Genomic DNA, 24790 nt, shown 5'->3' with positions numbered 1-24790 from the left:
TGGCTCACTCCTGTAATCCCAGCACTTTGGGAGGCTGAAGCAGGTGGATCACGAGGTCAGGAGATCGAGACCATCCTGGCTAACATGGTAAAACCCCGTCTCTACTAAAAATACAAAATATTAGCCAGGCATGGTGGCGGGTGCCTGTAGTCCCAGCTACTCGGGAGGCTGAGGCAGGAGAATGCCATGAACTCGGGAGGTGGAGCTTGTAGTGAGCCGAGATGGCACCACTGCACTCCACCCTGGGCCACAGAGCGAGACTCTGTGTCAAAACAAAAACAAAAACAAAAACAAAAACAAAAAGGTTTGTCAGTTTAATTCCCTGGAGATGCATCCAGGTTGTTTCATGTATCAGTAGCTTTCTCTTTTTCATGGCTAAATAGTATACCACAGTTTATTAAACCATTCACCTGTTAAAGAATATCTTGGCTGATTTCAGTTTTTGACTATTACAAATAAAGCTGTTCTGAACATTTTTTGTGCATGGTTTTCTGGAAATAAATGTTGTGGAATAAATGTCAAAGAGAACAGTTGTTGGGTTGTGTGGTATGTTTAGTTTTACAAGGAACTGCCAAACTGTTTTCCAGTGTATCTAACATTTTTCATTTCTACCACAAATGTATGTCAGGTTCAGTTTTCTGCATCCTCACCAGAATTTGGTATTGGTAGTATTTTTATTTTAGACATTGTGGCTTGTGTGTAGTGATATCTGATTATAGTATTACTTTGTATTTCCTTTGTAGTTAATGATGTTGAACATCTTTTCATGTGCCTCTCTGACATCTGAATATCATCTCTGGTGAAATGTCTGACCATGTCTTTTGCCTGTTTTCTAACTGGACTGTATGTTATTGTTGTTTGAAAATTTCTCACATATTCTGGATACTAGCTTTTTGTTTTTGTAGACATCTTTGTTGTCTACAGATACTTCCTCCCAGTCCATTGCTTGTCTTTTTATCTTCTTCACACAACTTTTGCAGAGCAAACTTTTTTTAAATTAGGTCCAATTTATCCATATTTATTTTATAGATTATGCTTTTAGTGCTAAGCCTAAATCTTTTTGCCTGCCCCTAGATTGTGAGCATTTTCTTCCATGCTTTCTGTTAAATCATTTACACTTTTACATTTCACTCTTAAGTCTATGATTCATTTTGAGCTAATTTTTAATGACAGGTAATAGACCTAGATCAAGATTCTTTATTTTTTTTAATCGTGGATGTTCCAGCACCATTTATTAAAAAGGCTCTTCTCCTTACATTTATTGTTTTTGTGTCCTTCTTACCAAAAACTAGTAGGGAATATTTATTTGCATCTATTTCTTGAATCTATTCTGTTCCATTCTTTTTCCTCTGTAAGTATAACCAATTGGCCCCAATACCGTTACTTAATAGTCCACAAATTCTCACTGAAACACAATGTCACCTCTTTCATGGATGACGTTACCACTAATGACTGGGTCTGTATTTGGTCTCTGAAGTCTCACTTGGTAGTCTCTATCTTGCAGCAACATTACACAGTAAGTATCCTCAATATAATACGACAAATTCCCTCTTCTTCTTTAGGAATTTCTAGAATATTTTGGCCATTTGCTTTTGTATATAAATTCAAGAAGAGCTTACCAAACTTCATAAAAATTGTTTTCAGATTTTAATTAGAATTACAACAAATTTGTAGATCAATTTGTGGATAATTAACATCTTTATAGAATTACAATTTCTTTTCCATGAAAATGGCACATCTCTTCATTAAATTATCTTCCATTTATTTTAATAATAATATGTAAATTTTCAATATAGCTACTGGCACATTATGTCAGACATAGTGCTAGACACTACATGTTTTGTGAAGATGTAATTTTTCTTTTATATTGCATTTTCTAACTTTAGTTCTAGTTACGTACAAGTCTAAATCATAGCATGGGGTAGGATTACAAGAAAACAATTAACAGTTTTATACTTAACCTTTATCATAAAAACTTGCTTAGTTGTCTAATATATTCTAATGATAGGTATATAATTTTTTTGAATATTTTTTATAAATAATTCTATTAGATTTTAAAAAATCAGTTTTATTTCCTACTTTCCAATCTACATATAATTCATTACATTATCTTGTCGTGTCCTGGACAGAATTTGCAGAAATTCTTGAAAACATGGGGTGTGGTGGCAATCTGCCCTGTTCCTGATTAAGTCACCTTGACATATTCCAATTAGATCTGATTATTAACTGTAGATTTTAGGTTGACACTATTTATCTAGATAAGAAATTTTTATTCTATTCCTTGTTTGCTTAGAAATCATTTTAATTATGAGCAGTTGTGGTTACTTTTTTCTTCTTTTTTAGAGAGAGGGTCTCACTCACTCTGCCACTCAGGGTGTTGTACAGTAGCACAGTCATAACTCACTGCAGCCTCAAACTCTTGGGCTCAACCAATCCTCCTGTCTCAGCTTCCCAAGTAGCTGGGACCACAGGTGTGTGCACACTATGACTTGCCATTTGTTAAAATTTTTTGTAGACATGAATTCACACTGTGTGGCCCAGGCTAGTCTCATTCTCATGGCTTCAAGCAGTCCTCCACCTCAGCCTCTCAAATTGCTGGGATATTAGGCATGAGCTGCTGCTCCCAGTGATAATATATTTTTTTAACTTTAAACACACTGCATTCTGGAAGCAAACATGTTTGTATTTAAATATGTGCTTAGGGCTTTGATAAATGCTGTAAAGGTTTTAAAGATAAAAGATGTTCTTGGCTCTTCAGAAGCATAAACAGTTCAAATGAAATAAAATTAAATAAGTTGAGTCATTTTCTTACAACTCATATAATTGTTAAGTACATGGATTTTGGAGTGAAGAGATCTGGATTTAGATCCTTATTTTCCCTTTTACCTGTTGCTTCATCTTGGCCAACTCTTTCACTTCTCTTCTACTTCTCTTCTACAAAATTTGTCATTGATAAAATAAAAAAGAAAAATATTTTATCCACTTTATATGATAAATGCCTAATATCCCAGCAATATCTAACACAAAAATAGTAATTGAGATAAAATGAATGCTCTAGAAATGATAAGATCTGCTATAATTAGAATATAGTAATCCCTTAATTTATGACCTATTTATTTTTCCTGCTTCATTTAGGCATAATAAATTGGGCATTGGTCTTGAAAATATGGACCATAAAATCTAAATTCTTTATAAAATAAAACACAAAGATACTTGCATTATTGAATATGTAAATTTAACTGTGGCAGCATATTTTGCTATCCAACTGTGTGTTTTTTCTGGTTAATTCTCTCATCCTCTGTCAATAAATACACTGCATTCAGGAAGAGATGACAAAGTGAAAACAATAATAACACTGTGGGCTTTTTCACTCTAAATGACTTGGGAAAAGTATTTAGTCAAAGTAACAAATATTCTTGAATGCTTTGGTTTTCAATTATAATAAAATAACTTGAGATAAAAAATGTTTTGTTTTTATTTCTGAATCCTTTAGGACTTAAAATATGGTAATCACATCAAAAACAAAAACGTGGAGTGGAAAGGAATTCATGAATATGTAGTTTTTTTCTCATCAAAAAGATACAAGAATTTTAGCAGTGGGTAGAAAAAAGAGAATAAGAGGTGATTGATGTTTAAGGAACAAAGATGATTTCTGCTAGTGGATTTCAGGGCCCCTCCTATGTAGAATCCCAATGTGTCAGTGACATAGGACTACTGCAACCCCAGTATACACCCTAGTAAATTGTGGAATAATGTCAGAGGAGAAAAGTTGTCCAAGATACTGCCTGGGATGTTACAAGTCTCACAGAGAACTTGCAACTAACATGGCATCTATGAGATGGGAAATTATTTTCTGAGCAAAGTGCCTAGACCAGTTCTGAACACAGCCTCATTATACTTTATACAAACCAATGAACTATAGGTAGAAAAACTGAAAATTGTGAGGTGTCATGAGAGTTGTGAACTGGTTGCAAAGTGAAGATCATCTACAGAGGCACTGAGGTTGCGTTCAAGAAGACATGGTGCATGTGAACCTGAAATTGGGGACTAGAGTGGGAATGTGCACCTCAGCAGTAAATGCATCAGGAACAAAGGGAACCATTATTGATCTGATAGGATGAGTCACACCTCAGCAGAAGCCAACAATGAGAGAAGATTACCAAGAATCAATTACAAATCCAGTTCCCACACTTAAAATGCCCAGTGAAACTCCTGAATCCAGAAGCTTCATAGGAGAGGGAGAAAAAAAAAATGAGCAAGAAAATAGAATATGAACTGACCATGTTAATCCTAAATTGATTGAATTTTAAGCCAGAAGCAACTAAATTACCATCAATGGCAAGAATACACTTTCCTCCAGAGAGGAAAAATGCAGACCAATAAGCTAAACTGAGCTTCCCCACACTTCATATTTTATGTTTGTTATACTTAAATTTTCTACAACTGTGTAAAATTCAAATCCACTACAGAAATAAAACAAACTTTTATAACTATTGTTTGTTTTGCTTGGGCTAGACTGGTGGAAGCATTTTTAGATAACAGTCCAAGAAGTCTAAAGTAAAAAGTATTTATTTTTTCTTCGTGAATCCCCCTGAAATAAGCACAGGCAATCTTCACTACTCCCAGGAAACTAAAGGCATAAATCTTGATTATTTTTTCCCATTTCTGATTCAATACGCACAATTGCTTCCACTATCTTTGAATGACAAATGGTTGGGTAGGGCCCGTTCCTCTAGTGGCCTAATTTCCTATGATCCCTGGTTTAATTGACTCAGTGCAACATTGACAGCAATCTCATATGGTAGCAATCATTACAAGTTTGTCCTTATTGGCGAAGTATTATTCTCTGTAAGATTCTAAAAGCTGAGGGTCTCAAGTTGAACTGCCATAGTTTTGTCTCTATATTATTAAAAATATTATCAGCTATTTTTGAGTCTTGTTTGCAGAGATGAATTCATTCTGGGAATGCAAGATGATTGGGGTCGAGTTAGAAGGATAATAATAGAATCAAAACATTGTATGTTGCAGAATGAAACAAAAGATCCTCTGCCCTTTTTAGAATTCTGTTTTTAGTAATTTAAATTTTTTTCTACAATGAATGTGTATTATTTGGATAATATGTAAAATACAGACACAAACACTTTTTTAAAAACAAATAGCTGGATAGGAATTGAACAGTCAGCTGGTGCAAATGCCTTATTTGAGAGGTCAGTGAATTAAGATTCTGATGTCCTAGCCCTACATGCCCTCTAGTCAGTGTACAAGTTGGCAGGCATTCTCAAATGTTCTTTGCATTAACTCACTCTAGGGAGGAACTGGTACAGTAAAAATGATGGCACGTATTTTCAATTATTCTTAGAAAGGAAGGTAACATATGTAAATGAGCTCATAAAATCCACTGCATAGATTATGTCTTTCTAATGTTTTTACCTCTATCTGAGAGCGGCTAGCAAATTGTCTCACACCAAGAGAAATGTCAACAACTTTTTTTTTTTTTTTTTTTTTTTTTGAGACGGAGTCTCGCTCTGTCGCCCAGGTTGGAGCGCAGTGGCCGGATCTCGGCTCACTGCAAACTCCGCCTCCCGGGTTTACGCCATTCTCCTGCCTCAGCCTCCCAAGTAGCTGGGACTACAGGCGCCCACCACCTCGCCCGGCTAGTTTTTTGTATTTTTTAGTAGAGATGGGGTTTCACCGTGTTAGCCAGGATGGTCTCGATCTCCTGACCTCGTGATCCGCCCGTCTCGGCCTCCCAAAGTGCTGGGATTACAGGCTTGAGCCACCGCGCCGGGCCATGTCAACAACTTTTAAAAGGAATAAATATGATGCGTATTGTAAATTTATGTTTTTCAGTGATTCACAGAACTGTCATTAACTTTGCAAACTACATATTATATATTTTGCATAATTCTTAATGCCATAATAAAGATACCATATTTGAAACCATAGCAACATTTTATTTTATGCAAAAGGAAGGTCTCAGGGGCAAAGATTGATGCCTCATGGGAATATGGGATGCTTTGCTGTGTTTCATCATTCTAATATTCCATTAAAACTAGTTGCAGTTTAAAGAATTTCAGTACTGCCAGTTTCCTTATGAAGTCTACACTTCTCATATGAATTTTACTTGTGTTCGCTGAAGCTCACAGCTGATATTTTCCCAGATTGAGGTTTCCAGTGAATAAAATAAAAATAGAAATTAATAACATCTTAACTTTTGGAACAGTGTCAGGTTATGCATCACAGATCCTAAAATTAAGTAACATTTTTTTGGTTGTAAAATTTTTATTTTAATACTTGGGACACCAACTTGTATTTTCCAAGAAAAGGAAAAAGAAATAAATACCCTTCTTCTCCCAAACACTAGTGTTCTCCACTCTTTGCTTGTATTCTTCTGCCTATTTAAGGAAGAATTACATGAAAATGATTCAAAGTAATTTTCAGGAAAAAACATATTAAGACCTTTAAATCTTATAGGAGAATATTCTATATGAATTTTATCATAATTCTATGCATTAATTTAATTTGGAGCTTTCATCACTGTAATGGGAATGTCTTATTTTCCAGAATAAATATGTGTACTAGTTTATTAAGATTAACTATGTGTACTAGTTTATTAAGTTAAACTTTTTTCTACTGTTAATTTCTAAAAGTAATTTGTCACATGAATCTTTACAGAAAGAATACTGAATAACATTAACTTTTAGAAAGGTATTTTTCTCACATAGCCACTACTTTTTTTTTTTTTTTTTTTTTTTTGAGACGGAGTCTCGCTCTGTCGCCCAGGCTGGAGTGCAGTGGCCGGATCTCAGCTCACAGCTACTACTTTTAAGAGCTTACATTTTGGTAGAGGATCCAATTTTATTTTATCTTACTTTATTTAAAATTTTTATTTAAAAAAGTTTTGGGGGAACAGGTAGCTTTGGTTACATGAATGAGTTCCTTAGTGGTGATTTCTGAGATTTTGTTGCACCTGTCACTCAAGCAGTATACACTGTACCCAGCATGTAGTCTTTTATCCCTCATCCCTCTCCACCATTCCCCCGGAGTCCCCGGGGTCCATTATATCATTCTTATGCCTTTGCATCCTTAACTTAGCTCCCACTTATAAATGAGAATATAAAATATTTGGATTTCCATTCCTGAGTTAGTTTACTTAGATTAATGGTATCTAACTCCATCCAAGTTGCTGCAGATGCCATTGTTTTTTGTTTGGCTGAACACTGTTCCGTCATATAGGTATATATATTATATATTATATATATATATAATGTGATATATAACGTGATATATATAATATTTTTTATATATATATATCTCACATTTTCTTTATCCACTCATTGGTTGATGGGAATTTAGGTTAGTTTCATACTTTGCAGTTGCGAATTGTGCTGCTATAAACATAGACATGCAAATGTCTTTTTCATACAATGACTTCTTTTCCTCTGGATAGATACCCAGTAGTGGGATTGCTGGATCGAATGGTAGTTCTACTTTCAGTTCTTTCAAAAATTTCCATACTGTTTTCCATAGTGTTTGTACAAGTTTACATTAGCAGTGTGAAAGTGTTCCACACTTTTCACCACATTCATGCCAACATCTATTTTTTTATTTTTATTTTTAAAATTATGGCCATTCTTGAAGGAGTAAGGTGGTTTCTCATTGTAGTTTTAATGTTCATTTCCCTGATAATTAGTGATGTTGAACATTTTTTCATGTTTGTTGGCCATTTGTATATCTTCTTTTGAGAACTGTCTATTCACATCTTTTGCCCCACTTTTTTGATGGGGTTGTTAGAGTTCCTTTTTGATTCTGGATGTTAATCATTTGTTGGATGCATAGTTTGCAGATATTTTCTCCCACTCTGTGGGTTGTCTATTTATTCTGCAGATTATTTCTTTGCTTTTTAGTTTAAGTAGGTCCCATTTATTTATTTTTGTTTTTGTTGCATTGCTTTTGGGCTCTTGGTCATTAATTCTCTGCCTAAGACAATGCTTACAAGAGTTTTACAAATGTTATCTTCTAGAATTTTTATGGTTTCAGTTCTGAATTTAGGCCTTTGATCAATCTTGAGTTGATTTTTGTATAAGATGGGCAACAAAGATCAAGTTTCATTCTTCCACATATGGCTTGGCAGTTTTCCCAGCACCATTTGTTGAATAGGGTGTCTTCTTCCGACTTTACGTTTTCGTATGCTTCGTCAAAGATCAGTTGGCTTTAAGTATTTGGATTTATTTCTGTGTTTTCTATTATATTCCATTAGTCTACATAGCTATCTTTTTATTGGTAACATGCTGTTTTGGTAACTATAGTCTGGTAATATAGCAAGAAATCAGGTACAGTGATGCCTCCAGATTTGTTCTTTTTGCTCAGTAATGCTTTTGGCTATGTAGGCTCTCTTTTGGTTCGATATGAATTTTAGAGAAGTTTTTTTTCCTAGTTCTGTGAAGAATAATGATGGTATTTTGGTAGGAATTGCACTGAATTTGTAGAATGCTTTTGGCAGTATGGTCATTGTCACAATATTGATTCTACCCGTCCATGATCATGGGATGTGTTCCCATTTGATTTTGACATCTATGATTTCTTTTAGTAGTGTTTTGTAGTTTTCCTAGTAGACAGATTTCACCTTCTTGGTTAAGCATATTTCTAAGTAATTTATATTTTTTTCCAGCTGTTGAAAAAAAGATTGAGTTCTTAATTTAATTTTCAGTTTGGTTGTTGTTGGTGTATAGCACTGCTACTAATTTGTCTACATTGACTTTGTACCATGAAACTTTACTGAATTCATTTATCAGATCTAGGAGCCTTTTGGGTGAGTCTTTACGGCTTTCTAAAGTGACAGGTTGACTTCCATTTTTCCAATTTATATGCCCTTTATTTCTTTCTCTTGTCTGATTGCTCTGACTAGGACTTACAGTACTATGTTGAATAGAAATGATGAAAGTGGCCATCCTTGTCTCATTCTAGTTCTCAGGGGGGAATACTTTCAACTTTTCCGATTCAGTATGATATTAGCTGTGGGTCTGTCATATATGGCTTTTATTACTTTGAAGTATGTCCCTGTTCCTTCTATGCCAATTTTGCTGAGGGTTTTTATCATAAAGAGATACTAGATTTTGTCAATTGCTTTCTCTACATCTATTGAAATGACCACATGATTTTTGTTTTTAATTCTGTTTATGTGATGTATCACATTTATTGACTTGCATATGTTAAACCATCCCTGCATCCCTGGTATAAAACTCATTTAATCATGATGTATTATCTTTGTGAGATGCTGTTGGATTTGGTTAGCTAGTAGTATTTTATTGAGGATTTTTGCACCTAAGTTCATCAGGGATATTGGTCTGTAGTTTTCTTCTTTGTTATGTCCTTTTCTGGTTTTGGTATTATGATAATACTGACTTCATAGAATGACTTAGGGAGGATTTCTTCTATCTCCATCTTTTGGAATAGTTTCAGTAGAAATGATACCAATTCTTTAAATGTCTGATAGAATTCATTTGTGAATCCATCTGGTCCTGGACATTTTTTGTTGGCAACTTCTTAATTAGTTTCAATTCACTACTTGTTCTTGGTCTCTTCAGAGTTTCTATTTATTCCTGATTTAATATAGGAGGGTTGCATATTTCCAGGAATGTATCCATCTCCTCAAGATTGTGCATGTAAAGGTATTCATAGCAGCCTTCAATGATATTTTGTATTTCTGTGGTATTGGTTGTATTATCTCCCGTTTTGTTTATTATTGCGCTTATTTGTATCTTCTCTTTTCTTGGTAAATCTTGCTAATGGTTTATCAATTTTGTTTATCTTTTCAAAGAATCATCTTTTTGTTTCATTTATCTTTTGTGTTTCTTTGTTTCAATTTCATTTTTTTGCTCAGATCTTTGTTATTGCTTTTCTTCTGCTGGGTTTGACTTTGGTTTGTTCTTGTTTCTCTATTTTCTTGAGATGTGGCATTAGGCTATCTATTTGTGCCCTTTCAGACTTTTTGATGTAAGCATTTAATGTTATGGCCTTTCCTCTTAGCAACGTTTTTGCTGTATCCCAGAGGTTTTGGTAAGTTGTGTCACTATTATTGTTCTGTGCAAAGAATTTTTAAATTTCCATCTTGATTTCATGGTTGACGCAAGGATCATTCAACAGCAGTTTATTTAATTTCCATATATTTTATAGGTTTGAGGGTTCCTTTTGGAGTTAATTTGCAGTTTTATTCCACTTTGATCTGAGATGATACTTGATATGATTTGAATTTTCTTAAATTTCTGATAGTAATTGTTTTACAAATTTGGGAACTCCAGTATTAGGTGCATATAAATTTAGAATTGTGGTATTTTCTTGTTGCACTAATATTTTTATCATTATATAAATGCCTTTTTTTTTTTTTTTTTTTTTTTTTTTTTACTGTTGTTGCTTTAAAGTCTGTTTTGTCTGATGTAAGAATAGCTACTCTTGCTAGATTTTGGTTTCCATTTGCATGGAATATATTTTTCCACCCCTTTACCTTAAGTTTATGTGAATCCTTCTGTGTTAGGTGAGTCTCTTAGAGACAGCAGATACTTAATTGGTGGATTTTTTTCCATCTGCCATTCTGTATCTTTTAAGTGGAGCATTTAGGCCATTTACATTCAATGTTAGTATTAAGATTCGAGGTACCATTCTATTCATCATGCTAGTTGTTGCCTAAATGTTTTTTTTTTTTTTTTTCCATCATGTAATTGTTTTATAGACTGTGAGATTTATGGTTTAAGGGGGTTCATTTTGGTGTATTTCAAGGTTTTGTTTCAAGATTTAGAACTCCCTTTGGCATTTCTTGTCAGGCTGGCTTGGTAGTGGTGAATTCTGTCAGCATTTGTTTGACTGTGACTTTCTCTATCTTTTGCTGGATACAAAATTCTTGGCTGACTGGCTGCCAATTATTTTGTTTGAGGAGTGTAAAGATAGGACCCCAATCCCTCTGGACTGTAGGACTTCTGCCTAGAAATCTGCTGTTAATCTCATAGGGTTTCCTTTATAGGTTACCTGATGCTTTTGCCTCACAGCTCTTAAGATTTTTTCCTTCATCTTGACTTTAGATAACCTGATGTCTCTATGCCTAGGTGATAATCTTTTCACAATTAATTTCCCAGGAGTTCTCTGAGCTTCTTGTATTTGGGTATCTAAATCATTAGTGAAGCCAGGGAAGTTTTTCTCAATTATCTCAATTATTCCCTCAAATAAGTTAACCAAACTTTTTTTTTTTTTTTTTTTTTTTTTTTTTTTGAGATGGAGCCTTGCTCAGTTGCCCAGGCTGGAGTACAGTGGCATAATTTTGGCTCACTGCAGCCTCCACCTACTGGGTTCAAGCAACTCTTCTGCCTCAGTCTCTCAAGTAGCTGGGACTACAGACCTGCACCACCATGGCCAGCTAATTTTTTTATTTTTAGTAGAGACGAGGTTTCACCATATTTGCCAGTCTGGTCTTGAACTCCTGACCTCATGTTCCACCCACCTTGGCCTCCCAAAGTGCTAGGATTACATGCATGAGCCACTATTCCCTTAAGAACACCAATTATTCTTAGGTTTGACCATTTAACATAATCCCAGATTTCTTTGAGGCTTTGTTCTTTGTCTGATGGGGTTAACTGAAAACCTTGTCTTCAAGCTTTGAAATTCTTTCTTCCATTTGTTCTGGTCTACCATTGAATATTTTCACTGCATTTTGTATTTCCCTAAGTGTGTCTTTTGTTTCCAGAAGCTGTGACTGTTTTTTCTTTATGAAAAACAATGATATCTGTTTATCTGGAAAATTTTCATCCACATCCTGATTTTTTTTTTTTTTTTTTAATTTCTTTAAGTTGCTTTTTACCTTTTTCTGGTATCTCAAGTAGCTTAATAATCAGCCTTGTGAATTCTTTATCTGGTAATTCAGAGATTTCTTCTTGGTTTAGATCAATTGCTGGGGAGATAGTGTGATCTTTCGGGGGTGTTACAGAACTCTGTTTTGTCATATTACCAAAATTATGTTTTTGGTTCCTTCTTATTTGAATAGGCTATTTCTTCAAACTATTCTTGAATTTATTTTTAATTGGAATGTATTTTTTTAATTTAAATTTCTTTTTTTCCCCCTCTTAAGGATCAGACTTTAATGTTTATTTTACCCTAATTTGGTTATTAGTGCTTCTAGGGGTGAAGACTCTATGAGTTCCTTAGTTATAGAGTCTTTGTATGTTGATTTTCCCTGATGCTACTTGTAGCAGTTACATTCTTGATGTGTGGGTAAGTTCACTGTCTCCTACATGCAGTTGTAATGATGGGGATCTCTTTATCTCTCATGATGTATACTTTATTTATTTATTTGATTTTTTTTTCCTGGTGTTTTATTTATTGAGATGATGATCTGGGCTTCAAGCCAATAGGGAATGTATCCCTGGGTAGGCACTAGTTATGGCTAAGGCAGGTGGGTAGATGTAATACCCAACAGTGGGCTGAGGTCCCAGTCTTGAGGAGGGTGACTCGGGGAGCTCTCAACTAGATGTGCTGAGGTTCTATCAGAGTGAAGAGTGGGAGCTACTTCAGCTTCCCTTGCCAGGTCAGCAGGAAAGCCATTTACCTCACAGCCTCACTTCTGTCCTAGTGTTTCAGCTATTCAGATCAGACAGGCACCTCTTTTCATCTATAGGACTGTTGATGTCCCAAGTAAGGAGGAACTATGACTCTGCCTCTCATGCAGGCCTGAATCTGGAGGGTATACCTCCAGTCACCCTGAATTGTTCTAGGAAGGTTGTCTATAGGCACCTCCATGCTGCTTTCCTTTGGGGCAAGCCCCAACTGTGCCTTTAATGGAGTGCCTGGGGCAAACAAGCACCCCTTCTCCAAGGCCTTTCATGATCACAGAAGCCGGCCTATTGGGGTAGAGGTGCAGATTTTACCTCCTGCTGCAATTGTGTCTCTGTTGCAAGAAATTACTCACCAGCAGAAAGACATGGAACTTGAGACCTGCTGTTCAGATTCTTTTGTCCCATGGGGTAATACCTTGATGTGGTGTGCTCTCCCTCTTCCCCTAGAGATGGGGCTCCCTGAGAGCCAGACTGTAGTGATTATTAGTGCTCTTCCAGGTCTAGCCACCCAGTGGGACTACCAGGCTCTGTGTTCGTGCCAGGGAACATGTGCAAAGAGTTCTGTGATGTGACCAGCCCTCAGGTTTCCTAGCTGTGGATATTAACACCTGCTCTGGTGGAGGTGGCTGGGGGTGACGTAGACTCTGTAAAAATCTTTGGTTGTAGCTAGGTTTATTGTGTTGGCCTTCCTGAATGTTGGTTATGCTAGCAGTGAAGTTTTCACGTGGACAGACTCAGGACCTCGGTTAGCCAGGATGTTGTAGGCAGTGGTATTAACCGCTGTTTTCTCCTTCCTGGGACCAGTGTTATTCTGTCATGAGTTGCTGTAACGGCCTGATTTGGTTGGCTTCCGGCCATGAGGTGGTTCTTACAAGAGTGCACCAGCTGTGGTATTAGCAGTGGGATTTGAGGTTGCCCTAAGTTACCCAGGGGAAGTATTCTGGTTTCTCAGGTGATGGGCAGGGCCATAAAGCTCTCAAAATTTTATGTCTTTTGTGTTCAGTTACCAGGGTAGGTAGAGAAATACCATCAATTTGGGCAGGGTCAGGAGGTTCTGAGCTCAGACTTTCCTTGGATAGGGCTTGCTATAGCCACTGTAGGGGATAGGGGTATGGTTCTCAGGCCAATGGGTTTATGTTCCAAAGGGATAATTATGGCTGCCTCTGCTGTGCAGTATAGTTCACCAGAGAGGTGGGGGATAGCTGGTAGTAAAAGGCCTCACCCACCTCTCATTCAGTTGGCAAGGTCAGTCTTGCTCCTGCAGTGCCCCATTAACAGTGCTGAGTTTCGATTCAGGCAGCATACAGGCAGAACTCAAACCTGCCGCAGGCCATAAGCTTCCCTGCTGAGAAAGCATGCACGGCTTTCAGGCCACACCTCTCCTCCCTCCCCATCTGCTCGCAATGGCAGTGGCTCCTGTGCTCAGGTCTGCAGCAGTTCCCGTTCATCCCCCAGATTCTGCTCAAGGAAGTGTGTGCCCAGTAAATGATCATAAAATTCACCTGGAAGCTTCTTTTACCCTGCAAGCCCTCCCTAATTCCTCTGGTTGCCTACCCCAGGGAACCCTGTGAGATAAAGTCAGGGATGCCTTCCCTGGGCTCTAGCTGAAGACTGGGAGTGCCTACAAGACTCTTTTCAGTGCTGCTACTACTTTTATATTTCACATAGCTCCCTAAATCCATTCCAGCTCTAGGTAAGGTTAAATCCTTCTTCTGTGATCTGGATTTTCAGATTCCCCAGTGGAGATATGTGTTTGGAGGCAGGTTTTCCCCTTCTCACACTTTAGGAACTCATGGTTTTTTGCCTGTCTCACTGATTTTGCAGTAGCATGGCATTTCTTTCAAAGGATCTGAATTCTTTTGTTTTTCCTGGTACATTCCTGTGGTGGTTCTCGGAAAAAAAGTTCACAGCGTGAATTTCTATACACTGTTCTGCCTGGCCGAGTGGGAGATGCATGTTAACCCGGCCTCCTATTCACCACCTTCTCCCGGTAAAGCAAGATCCCATTTTAAAACCCAACTCAATACAAAAATTGTATTTTTTTTTTTTAGCCAGACATGGCAGCATGCAACTGTATCCCTAGCTACTGAGGAGGCTGAGGCAGGAGGATCACTTGAACCCCAGAAGCAGAGGTGGCAGTGAGCCAAGATCATGTCACTGCACTCCAGCCTGGGTGACACAGCAAGACTGTGTCAAAAAAACAAACAAACAGCAACAACAACGAAACTCATCTCAGATAAAAGCTTCTCATGGAGGGTAAAGTAATTCTGATTTATAACTTCAGGATATTCTAAAAATCATGGAAAGTAATAGCTAGCAGTTCTTTGTGTGTCTTTGTTAGTCCTGATTGTGTTCAGCAAAATGTAATAGGACCTCAACAGACACCAGGTCAAGACAGGACGGCTCAGTGCTGGAGTGCACACGTCCCTTGTTGCTACCTGAATGAGCAGTTTGGTTTTGTGTTTTGCTACTGTGGGAATTTTCCTGACTTTATATCCCAGATGGGATCCCCTATATCCATTTTCTATCCATTATTACCTGGAACATATAAATTATTTTCTACTCTCCAGGTAATTGCTTTATTCATTTTTACATAAACACAATTATTTTCTTTAAAAAATCATCCTAAAAGATAGATGATCACTGCTCTCAAAAAATAATTCAAACAAAGTAAAAATGAACATGAAGGTTGATCTCAAATATTGGACTTACACACTAAAGATTCACATTCTACAAAAAAAAAAAAATAAGGGCAAACATTAAATTCACTTACCATACCTATATGATATGGTAATGCACTAAAACAATTCCTATCTACAAATGAATGTAAATACAGGAGAAAAAGAGCAAATATACAAATACACAATTATTTTATTATCTAGTACAGATGAGAAATATTTTAATAAAGTGTCACAGTAGTTAATAAAATGAAAAACATTAATTTGGGGAAGATGTTGTAACAGTTTTCATGGATGAGGTTTTTGAGACACAACAGGAATTATGGATAGCCCTTTCTGATGAGGTAAGTATAAGGCCACTGCATTTCAGATGAAAAGAACATGATCAAAGTTGCAGTTCAAAACATGATTTTGGTTCATACACCGTGGAGCAGGTCTCTGGTGCTTTTGTTGTCCAAAATATCACCCCCTTTGCCTGGGTAATGGGATCCAAATTCTACCTTGGGTAGCCACCTTTCTCACACTTTCCCTTAGGAAATATTCCCTTATCCTAACCCCAGCTACTCTAGAGGGGTAAGCATGAGACTAAAGCTGAGCCTACTAGGATTAATCATGCAATTTTACTATATTGGAGAACAGCAATGCTCTTTTCACTTAGATTGCAGAAACTAAACCATGTAAGCCTGAAGCTGACAAATCTATCATCACTACCATATTGTACATGAGACAATGTGCATGAAAAAAAGTAAAAAAAAAAAAAAAAAAAAAAAATTGCTCTTCAGTGCCAGGTGCGGAGGCTCACGCCTGTAATCCCAGCACTTTGGGAGGCTGAGGTGGGCAGATTACCTGAGGTCAGGAGTTCAAGACCAGCCTGGCTAACATGGTGAAACACTGTTTCTACTACAAATACAAAAAATTAGCTGGGCATGGCGACGAGTGCCTGTAATCTCAGCTACTCGGGAGGCGGAGGCAGGAGAATCACTTGAACCCAGGAGGCAGAGGGTGTAGTGAGCTGAGATCACGCCATTGCACTCCAGTTTGGGCAAAAAGAGGGAAACTCCGTCTCAAAAAAAAAAAAAAAAAAAAAAAAAATTGCTGTTCAGAAGGAAAAAAGAAATGAGTGACAAAACCTTAATGCCATTTGCTGTTGTCCTGATCTAATTCTGGAGTAGCAAACTCAAAAGTCTTCGACTGAAGGTGGTGATATAAATGTGTAAAACAATACGTGTGAAACATTGATGTCCTTTGTGAAAAAAATGAAGACATTCCAATAATAGCTATTTGCATTTAATTTTTTCAGGTATTATTGTGGTCACAATAGCTTTGTGGGCACATCTGTCCTGATGGGCACCTGATGGAACTCTCAGCATGAATCTTAGAGGGTGATCTACATCGGGTCCCTTTCCCCTCCTTCTTCCCTTTCCCCTCCTTCTTTCCTGTGTTATTTTTGGCTGGATTTTCAACTCTTGACAAAAAGATAATTTAATATTTCTACAACATACAAAAATAAAAATAATGATGAAAAGTTATGTCTTCCAATGAAAGAATCTGAAAAGTATTGACAGTCAATTAGCCTGGCAATAGACTTGCAAGTTTAAGTACAGTGTTGCAAAGGGTGGCTCCAGACAGGCAAGTAGTATTAGTGTCACCTGGAAACTTATTAGATATTCAAATTCTCAGGTCTCACCCCAAGCCTCGTGTATCAGAAACAACCACCTGTATTCCATGTGATTCTGGTGCACAGCAAAGTTTCACTGGCACTTATTTAAAGGGGTGGTGGGATGCTGATCAGAGACGAATTCAGACATCCACACATTAAGGGAATCTGCACTATTTTAGTGGCAGTGGTAAGGGAGAAAAATATAACACCTCAAGAAGAAAGATTGACATATTTTACAGATAAATGAACACAGTAATAACCTACATGAATAAATGTATGAATGTCAGCAAGAAAGAAGAACAAGATTAATTTAGAAGTTAAAGATGGAGAGACACAGTTGTGTAAGCTCTGTAAATATACTAACTAGGTTTAAATTCCAACTTTGCTATTTCCTTCCTACGCTAAACCTCTCTCTACTCCAGTTCTCTCATTACTATAATGAGGAAAATATGAATGCTTAATCCTTGTGATTATTATGGAAATTCAAATAGTTAATATTAAGGGTACATATAAGGTTCTTAGATTAGGCCAGGCACATGACACACCCAATAAATATTAAATAGAGATTAGCTCTGTAGTTGCCCTATCAAATTTAGTAGCCCATAACGACATGTGACTATGTAGATTTATATTTAAATAAATGAAAATAAAATGAAATGTTTCGCTCCTCAGTTGGACTAGCCAAATTTCAAGTGCTCAATAGCTAGCTATGTTATAGAACATTTCCATCATCAGAAAATTTCAACTGTACCATAATGCAGGTGTAGGATTTCTATGCTAACAACAGTGTCAGGTGTCCTTAGGTGAGGTGAAGACCTGGTTTGTTAGGAGAAAAATGACTGTCAGGTCTTCCAACTGCCAACACATAAAATAGCAATCATGGGCGGGGTGCGGTGGCTCACGCCTGTAATCCCAGCACTTTGGGAGGCCAAGGTGGGCAGATCACCTGAGGTCAGGAGTTCCAGACCAGCCTGGCCAACATGATGAAACCCCCATCTCTACAGAAAATACAAAAAAATTAGTCGGGCATGGTGGCACTTGCTACTTGGGAGGCTGAGACAGGAGAATCACTTGAACTTAGAAGACGGAGGTTGTAGTGAGCCAAGATCGTGCACTGCACTCCAGCCTGGGCAACAAGAGCAAGACTCCATCTAAAAAAAAAAAAAAAAAAAAAAGAATAGCAACCATCGACCTCCTCACTCTCCCGATGGGGTCTTCTGTCTCCTTCTGATACCTTGAAGCCCAGGATGGCAGAAATGTAAACTGAACCTGAGTGTGAGACTGCTCACGGTGACAGCCTCCTTTGCTGACCAGGCCTGTCCCTCCTGCATCTCATTTAATGAGTGAGTACAAGCTCAGATGTGCCCAGGCTTTTCCCTACTGCTCACCAAACCATCGGCCTCAAAGTCCTCAATGTGTCTTTTTCCTCCATCCTAAAATATGGCATGTGAACTCAGTTTGGAAGATTCTAAGTATAAAAGCAAAGAAGACATGAGACTCAGTGTATTCTATTATCCAATCTCAGTTCTGAAAAAAATTTAACTAGTAAGTATTTTCATGTGACTACTCTACTGTCATCTCTAAATATGCCTCAAAGTCAAGGCCATCATGAAGTGGGTTCTGAGAATCCTTCTCTAGGACCCCTCTTTCTGAGCAATCTCATGAAGCCTTTATACTAGTCAGGCTTTCTCTCTGAACTGTGACTCCACCAGCTCATTTTACATCTGTACACATGCTCATGTTGTGTTTTTGTGCCTGGGACTGCTGCTTTAATTTTCTCTCCACGTATCAAAATCTCTCCATCCATGAATGCACAGCTCAAGTCTTACCTGGAAGCCATTTCTGAATAGTTCTTACATCACTGATGCCATAATGTAAGTGTATAACACATAATTCAGAACTTATTTACATAACATTTTCATATATATATATATATATACAGATATCTATATATATATATATATATATATATATATCTCATATGTATTACTCTAATTCAGAAACATATCATATCATATCCTTCATAGCTGCAAAACTGACCTTGATTTTTAAAAATAACTCAGGAGCAAGTCTATTGTGTTGTGTTTTGAGGCAGGGTCTCACTCTGTCACCCAGGCTGGAGTGCAGTGGCATAATCATGGCTCACTGAAGCCTCAACTTCCTGGGCTCAAGCAGTCCTCTCGCTTCAGTCCCCAGAGTAGCTGGGACCACAGATACATGCTACCACGCCCAGCTAATTTTTGTATTTTTTTTTAGAGACAGGGCCATGTTGCCTAGGCCTGTCTTGAATTTTCACCGTGTTGCCCAGACTGGGCTCAAGTGATCGTCCCATCTCGGCCTCCCAGAGTGCTGGGATTACAGGTGTGAGCTACAGTGCCCAGCTATGTGTCTCCCTGTAAAGAAGGACTGGGCAATACTGAATGGCTAAATCAGTGTCCTCCAGTAAGGACGATTGGTTCTCATAGACATTTGGAAGAGGTGGGTTTCAATACGAGCATGGACAATTCATCAACAGTAGATAAAGTTGCAGATAGATGTTTAAATGTGATGATGAAAGTTTGTGAAAGTTTTAGGATACCTTCAATTTTCTCAGCGAGGCAAGAACCAAATTAGCCAAGTAAGAGGGAGAATGAAGGAAGAGATGGCAGAGATTTGAATCATCAAGAAAAAAAAATGTCTTCTCTATAAGTAGGAAATATAATGGACTAGGGAACTGTGGCATATTTGATACAAGGTGAGGACAAGAGGAAGTGAAAACATGATAGGATCAGATTCCATATGTGATGGAAACATTTTTGGAGCTAGAGTATTAGAAGGAGAAATATAGTATTGTGGATGGAAATCAGGGAATTTGAAATTGAGAATACAGAGTGGTTGCAGGAAATGATCATGGGCACGGTGCCTGAGTTAGGATGAAGGACAGATAATTGAAGGACAGTGGGTCAGGGAGGCCCACCTGAGAAGCCAGATAATTAAAATGATCATTTACCACAATGTTGAAATCACCAGTAATTAAAACAAGAGTAGTGGTGAAGAGGGTGATGATGAGCCAAGAGAGAAACACTTCAAGAACTCTAGGGGAGCGTGACCTGGAAGGGACAAAGGACGGATGATGAGTGAGTTGTGAATGCTCATGAGAATGTACTGTCAGGGGAGAGTAGAGGATTAAAACACAGTAGATTTTTGCCAATGATTATCTTTTGTGTTTTGGCAAAAACTATGCATAACACTTTAAGAACCTCTGAAATAAGACTCCTATAATTCTGTAAAAGGTTCTAGAGCTTGAAACTTCTCTTGAATTGTTACTGCCTGCTGAAGCATAGTATAGATAACATGTGGTTTGGAAAGCAGAGGGGTATATATCTTTATTACAAAATTTAATTAAAAGAAATGTTTTAGAATGCTGCTTTTTATTCACAATAATTGGCCATATTAAAAGGATGGCTCTAAAGGGAAATCATTTGTTCCCTATTTAATTTTTATCAGCCCATACTTCTCCCCACCATCCCATTAGTCATTTTGACTTAACTGTGTTTGCCTTCTTAAAATATGGAGCAGATAAAAATTGATGGCTCATAAACACATATTAAAGAGTAATTTGAGATTTATAGAAGAGAATAAAGAGGAGCAGAGGAATGGCCGCTACAGACAATGTTTCGTGCAGGTAAAATGAAATAATCCACATACACGGTGTGAACTCGTGTGCATGTATGTTTATACATGCAAACCCCCAGAGGGAGAAAGAGAGAACTGACTTGAAACTGAATCCTGGAAAGCTGTTGTAAAATCCTCACAAAATAATCAGACATACTCTTGTATACATTTGTTTATTTATGGAAATGACTTTTATCTATATCCTGTATAGCCACTGTTATTTAAAAATATTTAGACTTGGCAACCCAGCAGGTAGAACATGACTCATCTATAGGTGATGTTCAAATAAGTAGGGGCTCCTATTTGCAAATGTCCATCAAATTGAAAATAATTTTTCGGTGACACAATGAAATTTGTTCACTTATTCAAATTCATATTTACATATGACCTGTTATTTGAATAAGTGCAGAAATGGACTCTATAATATTAACTCTAGTTACAAGTTCATAGAGGAAAAGGTGATAATGGCAGCACTGAAAAGAATAGCCAACTGCACACAATGATGAAAAGTCCAGATCTATCAACCTCTACCTCCATAATACTTCCAAAGCAAATATCATCTGCATATCTTGACTCAGGAGAACAATATTTACTAAATCATGTAGTGATCCATAAGAGACACAAAGAAGAAAAAAAAATATAAAGACAGGCATAATACTAAAAATTATTTATTTTTAATTCTATTCTGCTATGGTTCACAAGGTGAGAAATGATCCTACATGTAGAAATGAGTAGAAGACACCTTTCAAAATTCAAATTTTTATCTTGTTTAATATTTGTCTCCTTTTCTACTGTGCAAAGTATTAGGCTGAATGATTCACATTTTCTAAAAAGAAAAAAGAAGTAGCTATATTAAACTACAGGACTATTATTCATAATAAATAATAGATTTGTCATTTTGAATCTCTAGAAACTTCATATGATTCAAGTTCCCATTAACAATTTCCCATTAATGCTGTGTTGTAACTGGAAGAGCAATAATTTATATACTCTTCTTAAATGACATTAAAAATAAGTGATTTATTGAGATAACTACTGGAAATCAAGAAAAGACAATGAAGCTGCATATTGTGACAGACAGTTGCAGGTGCTATAAAATCTTCTCTTTCACAATTATAAATAAAAATAAAACATCTTTTCCAGTGTAATGTTTCAACTGAACCCATGGTTTTTAAAATTAGAAATTAATAAAATATGAGATTAATAGGTACCATTATTTTTTAGAAAATCAATGATTGTCAACATTCAGACCAAGCAAGTATGACAGCATCATAGCTGCTGTAGTCTAGTGTGAAAGGCAGTAATAAAGTAATGTACATGGAGGACTGTGATGGCTCATCCTAAAAGGCCAGTGATATTGATGAATCAGTATCCTGCATTATGATAACAACTGGACAATCCAATTAACCAAAGTCGAGTCTTAGATTTCTCTCTCTCTCTCAATGTCTCTTAACATTGATTAGGCAATCAACTTTGTTTTAAAATGCAGTGGTATCTCCTTGCAGTTTTGAGTGTTTCTGAGTCATCCAACTATATACAGGAAAAGATAAAACAGGCTAAAGAGCCCAGTTCCTGCCATTTGGTAGTATATGATTCAGGAGGTCAATATTTACTTATAACTAAGATCACAAAGTCATTATGAGAGTTAAAATGAGAAGCTACTTTTTTTTTATTATGTCATCATCCAATCTCAGAAATAGGTTCCATATCATTTTTTTATCAATCACTAGATGACTGATACAAAATTCTGAAATAACAGTCTTAGATATTGTTATGAACATTCAACAAATGCACATCTATGCAAAAACCTCTTAGGATTCATAAAATACCTAGGATATAATATCAGAAAGAGGAAAATCACCAAAAAATAGTATGAAAACAAATACTGTCTCTGGGAAAAATACTGTCCCTGGGAAAAACAAGAATTAGCTACTCTTTACATATTGGAATTTCTTTTTGGTTCCTTTTTTGGTCTCAGTGGCTTTCTCTCTCACCCACATAACCATGTTGTCCTAAGCTCCTGCCTCCATCTCCCCTGCAATGCTCTAGATTTCCATCCTCCTTTCAGGAGCCTATTAGAGTAGTCTTCCATTAGGTAGTCAGTCAAGCATTCACTGAGCACCTATTATTTGCACAGCACCAGAAAATTTTAAGGTGAGCTTTAACACATTAATCCAATGGCTGAAGGCAGTGAATTTCCAGATACCTCAGCAATCCAGTAACAGCTTACATTTATACTAGGAATAATTATAAATAACAAAGCTAAAAAAAGGAAATGTATTTTGTAATATGATCCCTAACATCACAATAGAGATTAAAATGATTTATACTACAGATAATTTTAACTAAATTTATTTCTAATCACTTCTTGGCCTTTTGGCTATAATCAAGTGTATTAAATTAATTTCTAAAAATTATATGCAATTCTCTTATTATCTTTATTTCCTTTCTTTTTGTTGTTGTTGTTGTTTTTAACATGAATGTAGAGACCAGATACTTTGGGGGAAGAGAATAATAAACCATCATGCTATGGAAACTTCTTCAATCAGGGGCAAAGACTTACAGAGTTTTATCAATTTAGACTATCTTATTAAACTTTAAGGACCACAGACTGCCAAGGAAATGTAAATTTAAGTAAATTTCTGACAATGATTTAAAATTATGGGGAGTCATTCTTTTTTTCAGAAATACTATGAAATTTAAGGTTGCTATTATCCATAGCAATTTGTACAATTTCCTTTGATAAAATTTGCAAGCATCTAGGACTACCTGAGCTCATGGTAATACAGCATCACAAAATGCAGTGACAAGTTAGAAATATGATAATTATGTCTACTTTCCTCTTGTTGAGCTTTATACAACAATAAATCTCCCTTAAAACTATAGCCTATAAAACTTTCCTCTCTGAAGTCAGTCTAATAACATGGATAAATATGAGTCTAAGTTGTATAAAAGCAGCAATTATTTCATTGAATAAAACTATTGAATATATGCTTTCTTATCTACCTAGATAGACTAAACATCTCATTTTAAAGATAACATGTTCACAATGTTCATTTTAAGTGGAAATAATTAAAAATATATATACTAAGTGATCTCAATTTTATATGAAAAAACATATTTAAAGCAAAAGAATGGACACTTCAAATTACGTCATTATAGCTAAAGGTACTATTATGGGTGATTTTAAGTCATCTATTTTGTACCAACATTTCCCAAGTTGTCTTCAATACCATGCATCATTTTCAGAGCCAGAAAAATACATACTATTTACATAAAATAAAACTTTTTTTCTGGATGAAAATGAAATAATCTCAGTGAAACATGAACATTGAGGTGTGGTCATGAATTCTTCAAATATATATTAGCCTGTAGACACAAATGGAAAAATATTACTCTGAAAAACTCACGGTTAAGATATTTGTGGGACAATATAATAAGAGATACCTAATGATTCCCATCCATCTTCAGTACCTGTAAATACACCAGAGGGACAAATAAGGCATGATTAGAGGGTGACCCATTTAAAGGCAACCCCAACTAATTCAACAAGGCTTGGAACTTGACCTGCATAATTTAGAGCTTCTAAATAAACTTCACAGCATGCTAAAATCTTAATTTGCTTTCCACATCTACCAACCCTTGCCCTTTACCTAGTTACCTAGAAAAACTTAACTTCTCTTTTTCTTTCATTTTATCAACCCCTACATCTGAATAGCAAGCAATCCATCCAGACAGACTTAATCATAAGACACATTTCAATTCTGATAGTTCCTGAAATTTGAATGTCTTCCAAAAATTGGCATGTTTGATATGCTTATCTTCTTTCTGAAAAACTCTGATTGCATCAATGATGTGTATTATTATAATTAATAGTATCTTGGTATCAATAAAACACAACATGTATGTATACATATATTCAGCTATGTATAGATATACTTAGGTACTATATACTATAAATATATATACTTACATACTATAATCATCAATTATGGATGGTGATATTTTATAAATATTTTGTGTATTTCTTCTCCATCAACCTACTAGAAAACAAATGGCTTCTTACAACTTACAGATCATGGTTGGACCTTACTGAAAATCATCTCAACACTCTGTCATATTTTTTCCCCTTAATAAATTAAAAGTGTGTACCTCTTGGGCAAAATTATACACAGGATGGCAGGGCAAGTTGAGGAGTG

The 24790-nt window shown here is 36.3% G+C and overlaps 1 protein-coding gene across 8 annotated transcripts in view; it reads right to left on the bottom strand.

Annotated features, from left to right (window-relative positions):
• Window positions 1–24790, bottom strand: part of LOC105465543 (sodium/potassium transporting ATPase interacting 2) — a 1022956-nt gene that overhangs the window by 674432 nt on the left and 323734 nt on the right. For 2 of the 8 annotated variants that reach the window (XM_011713996.2, XM_071095954.1), the window contains one exon: window positions 24002–24065. The exons of the other annotated variants lie outside the window; for them this stretch is intronic. In XM_011713996.2, coding sequence (XP_011712298.1) covers window positions 24002–24052 — 51 coding nt within the window. In that variant the 5' untranslated portion in view covers window positions 24053–24065. Of the gene's footprint in view, window positions 1–24001; window positions 24066–24790 lie in introns of those variants that run through there. 8 annotated transcript variants of the gene reach the window in all.

The sequence above is a fragment of the Macaca nemestrina genome, chromosome 5 (genome assembly GCF_043159975.1).
Source record: "Macaca nemestrina isolate mMacNem1 chromosome 5, mMacNem.hap1, whole genome shotgun sequence".
Classification (NCBI taxonomy): Eukaryota; Metazoa; Chordata; class Mammalia; order Primates; family Cercopithecidae; genus Macaca; species Macaca nemestrina.
This window is presented reverse-complemented; position numbering and strand designations above follow the sequence as displayed.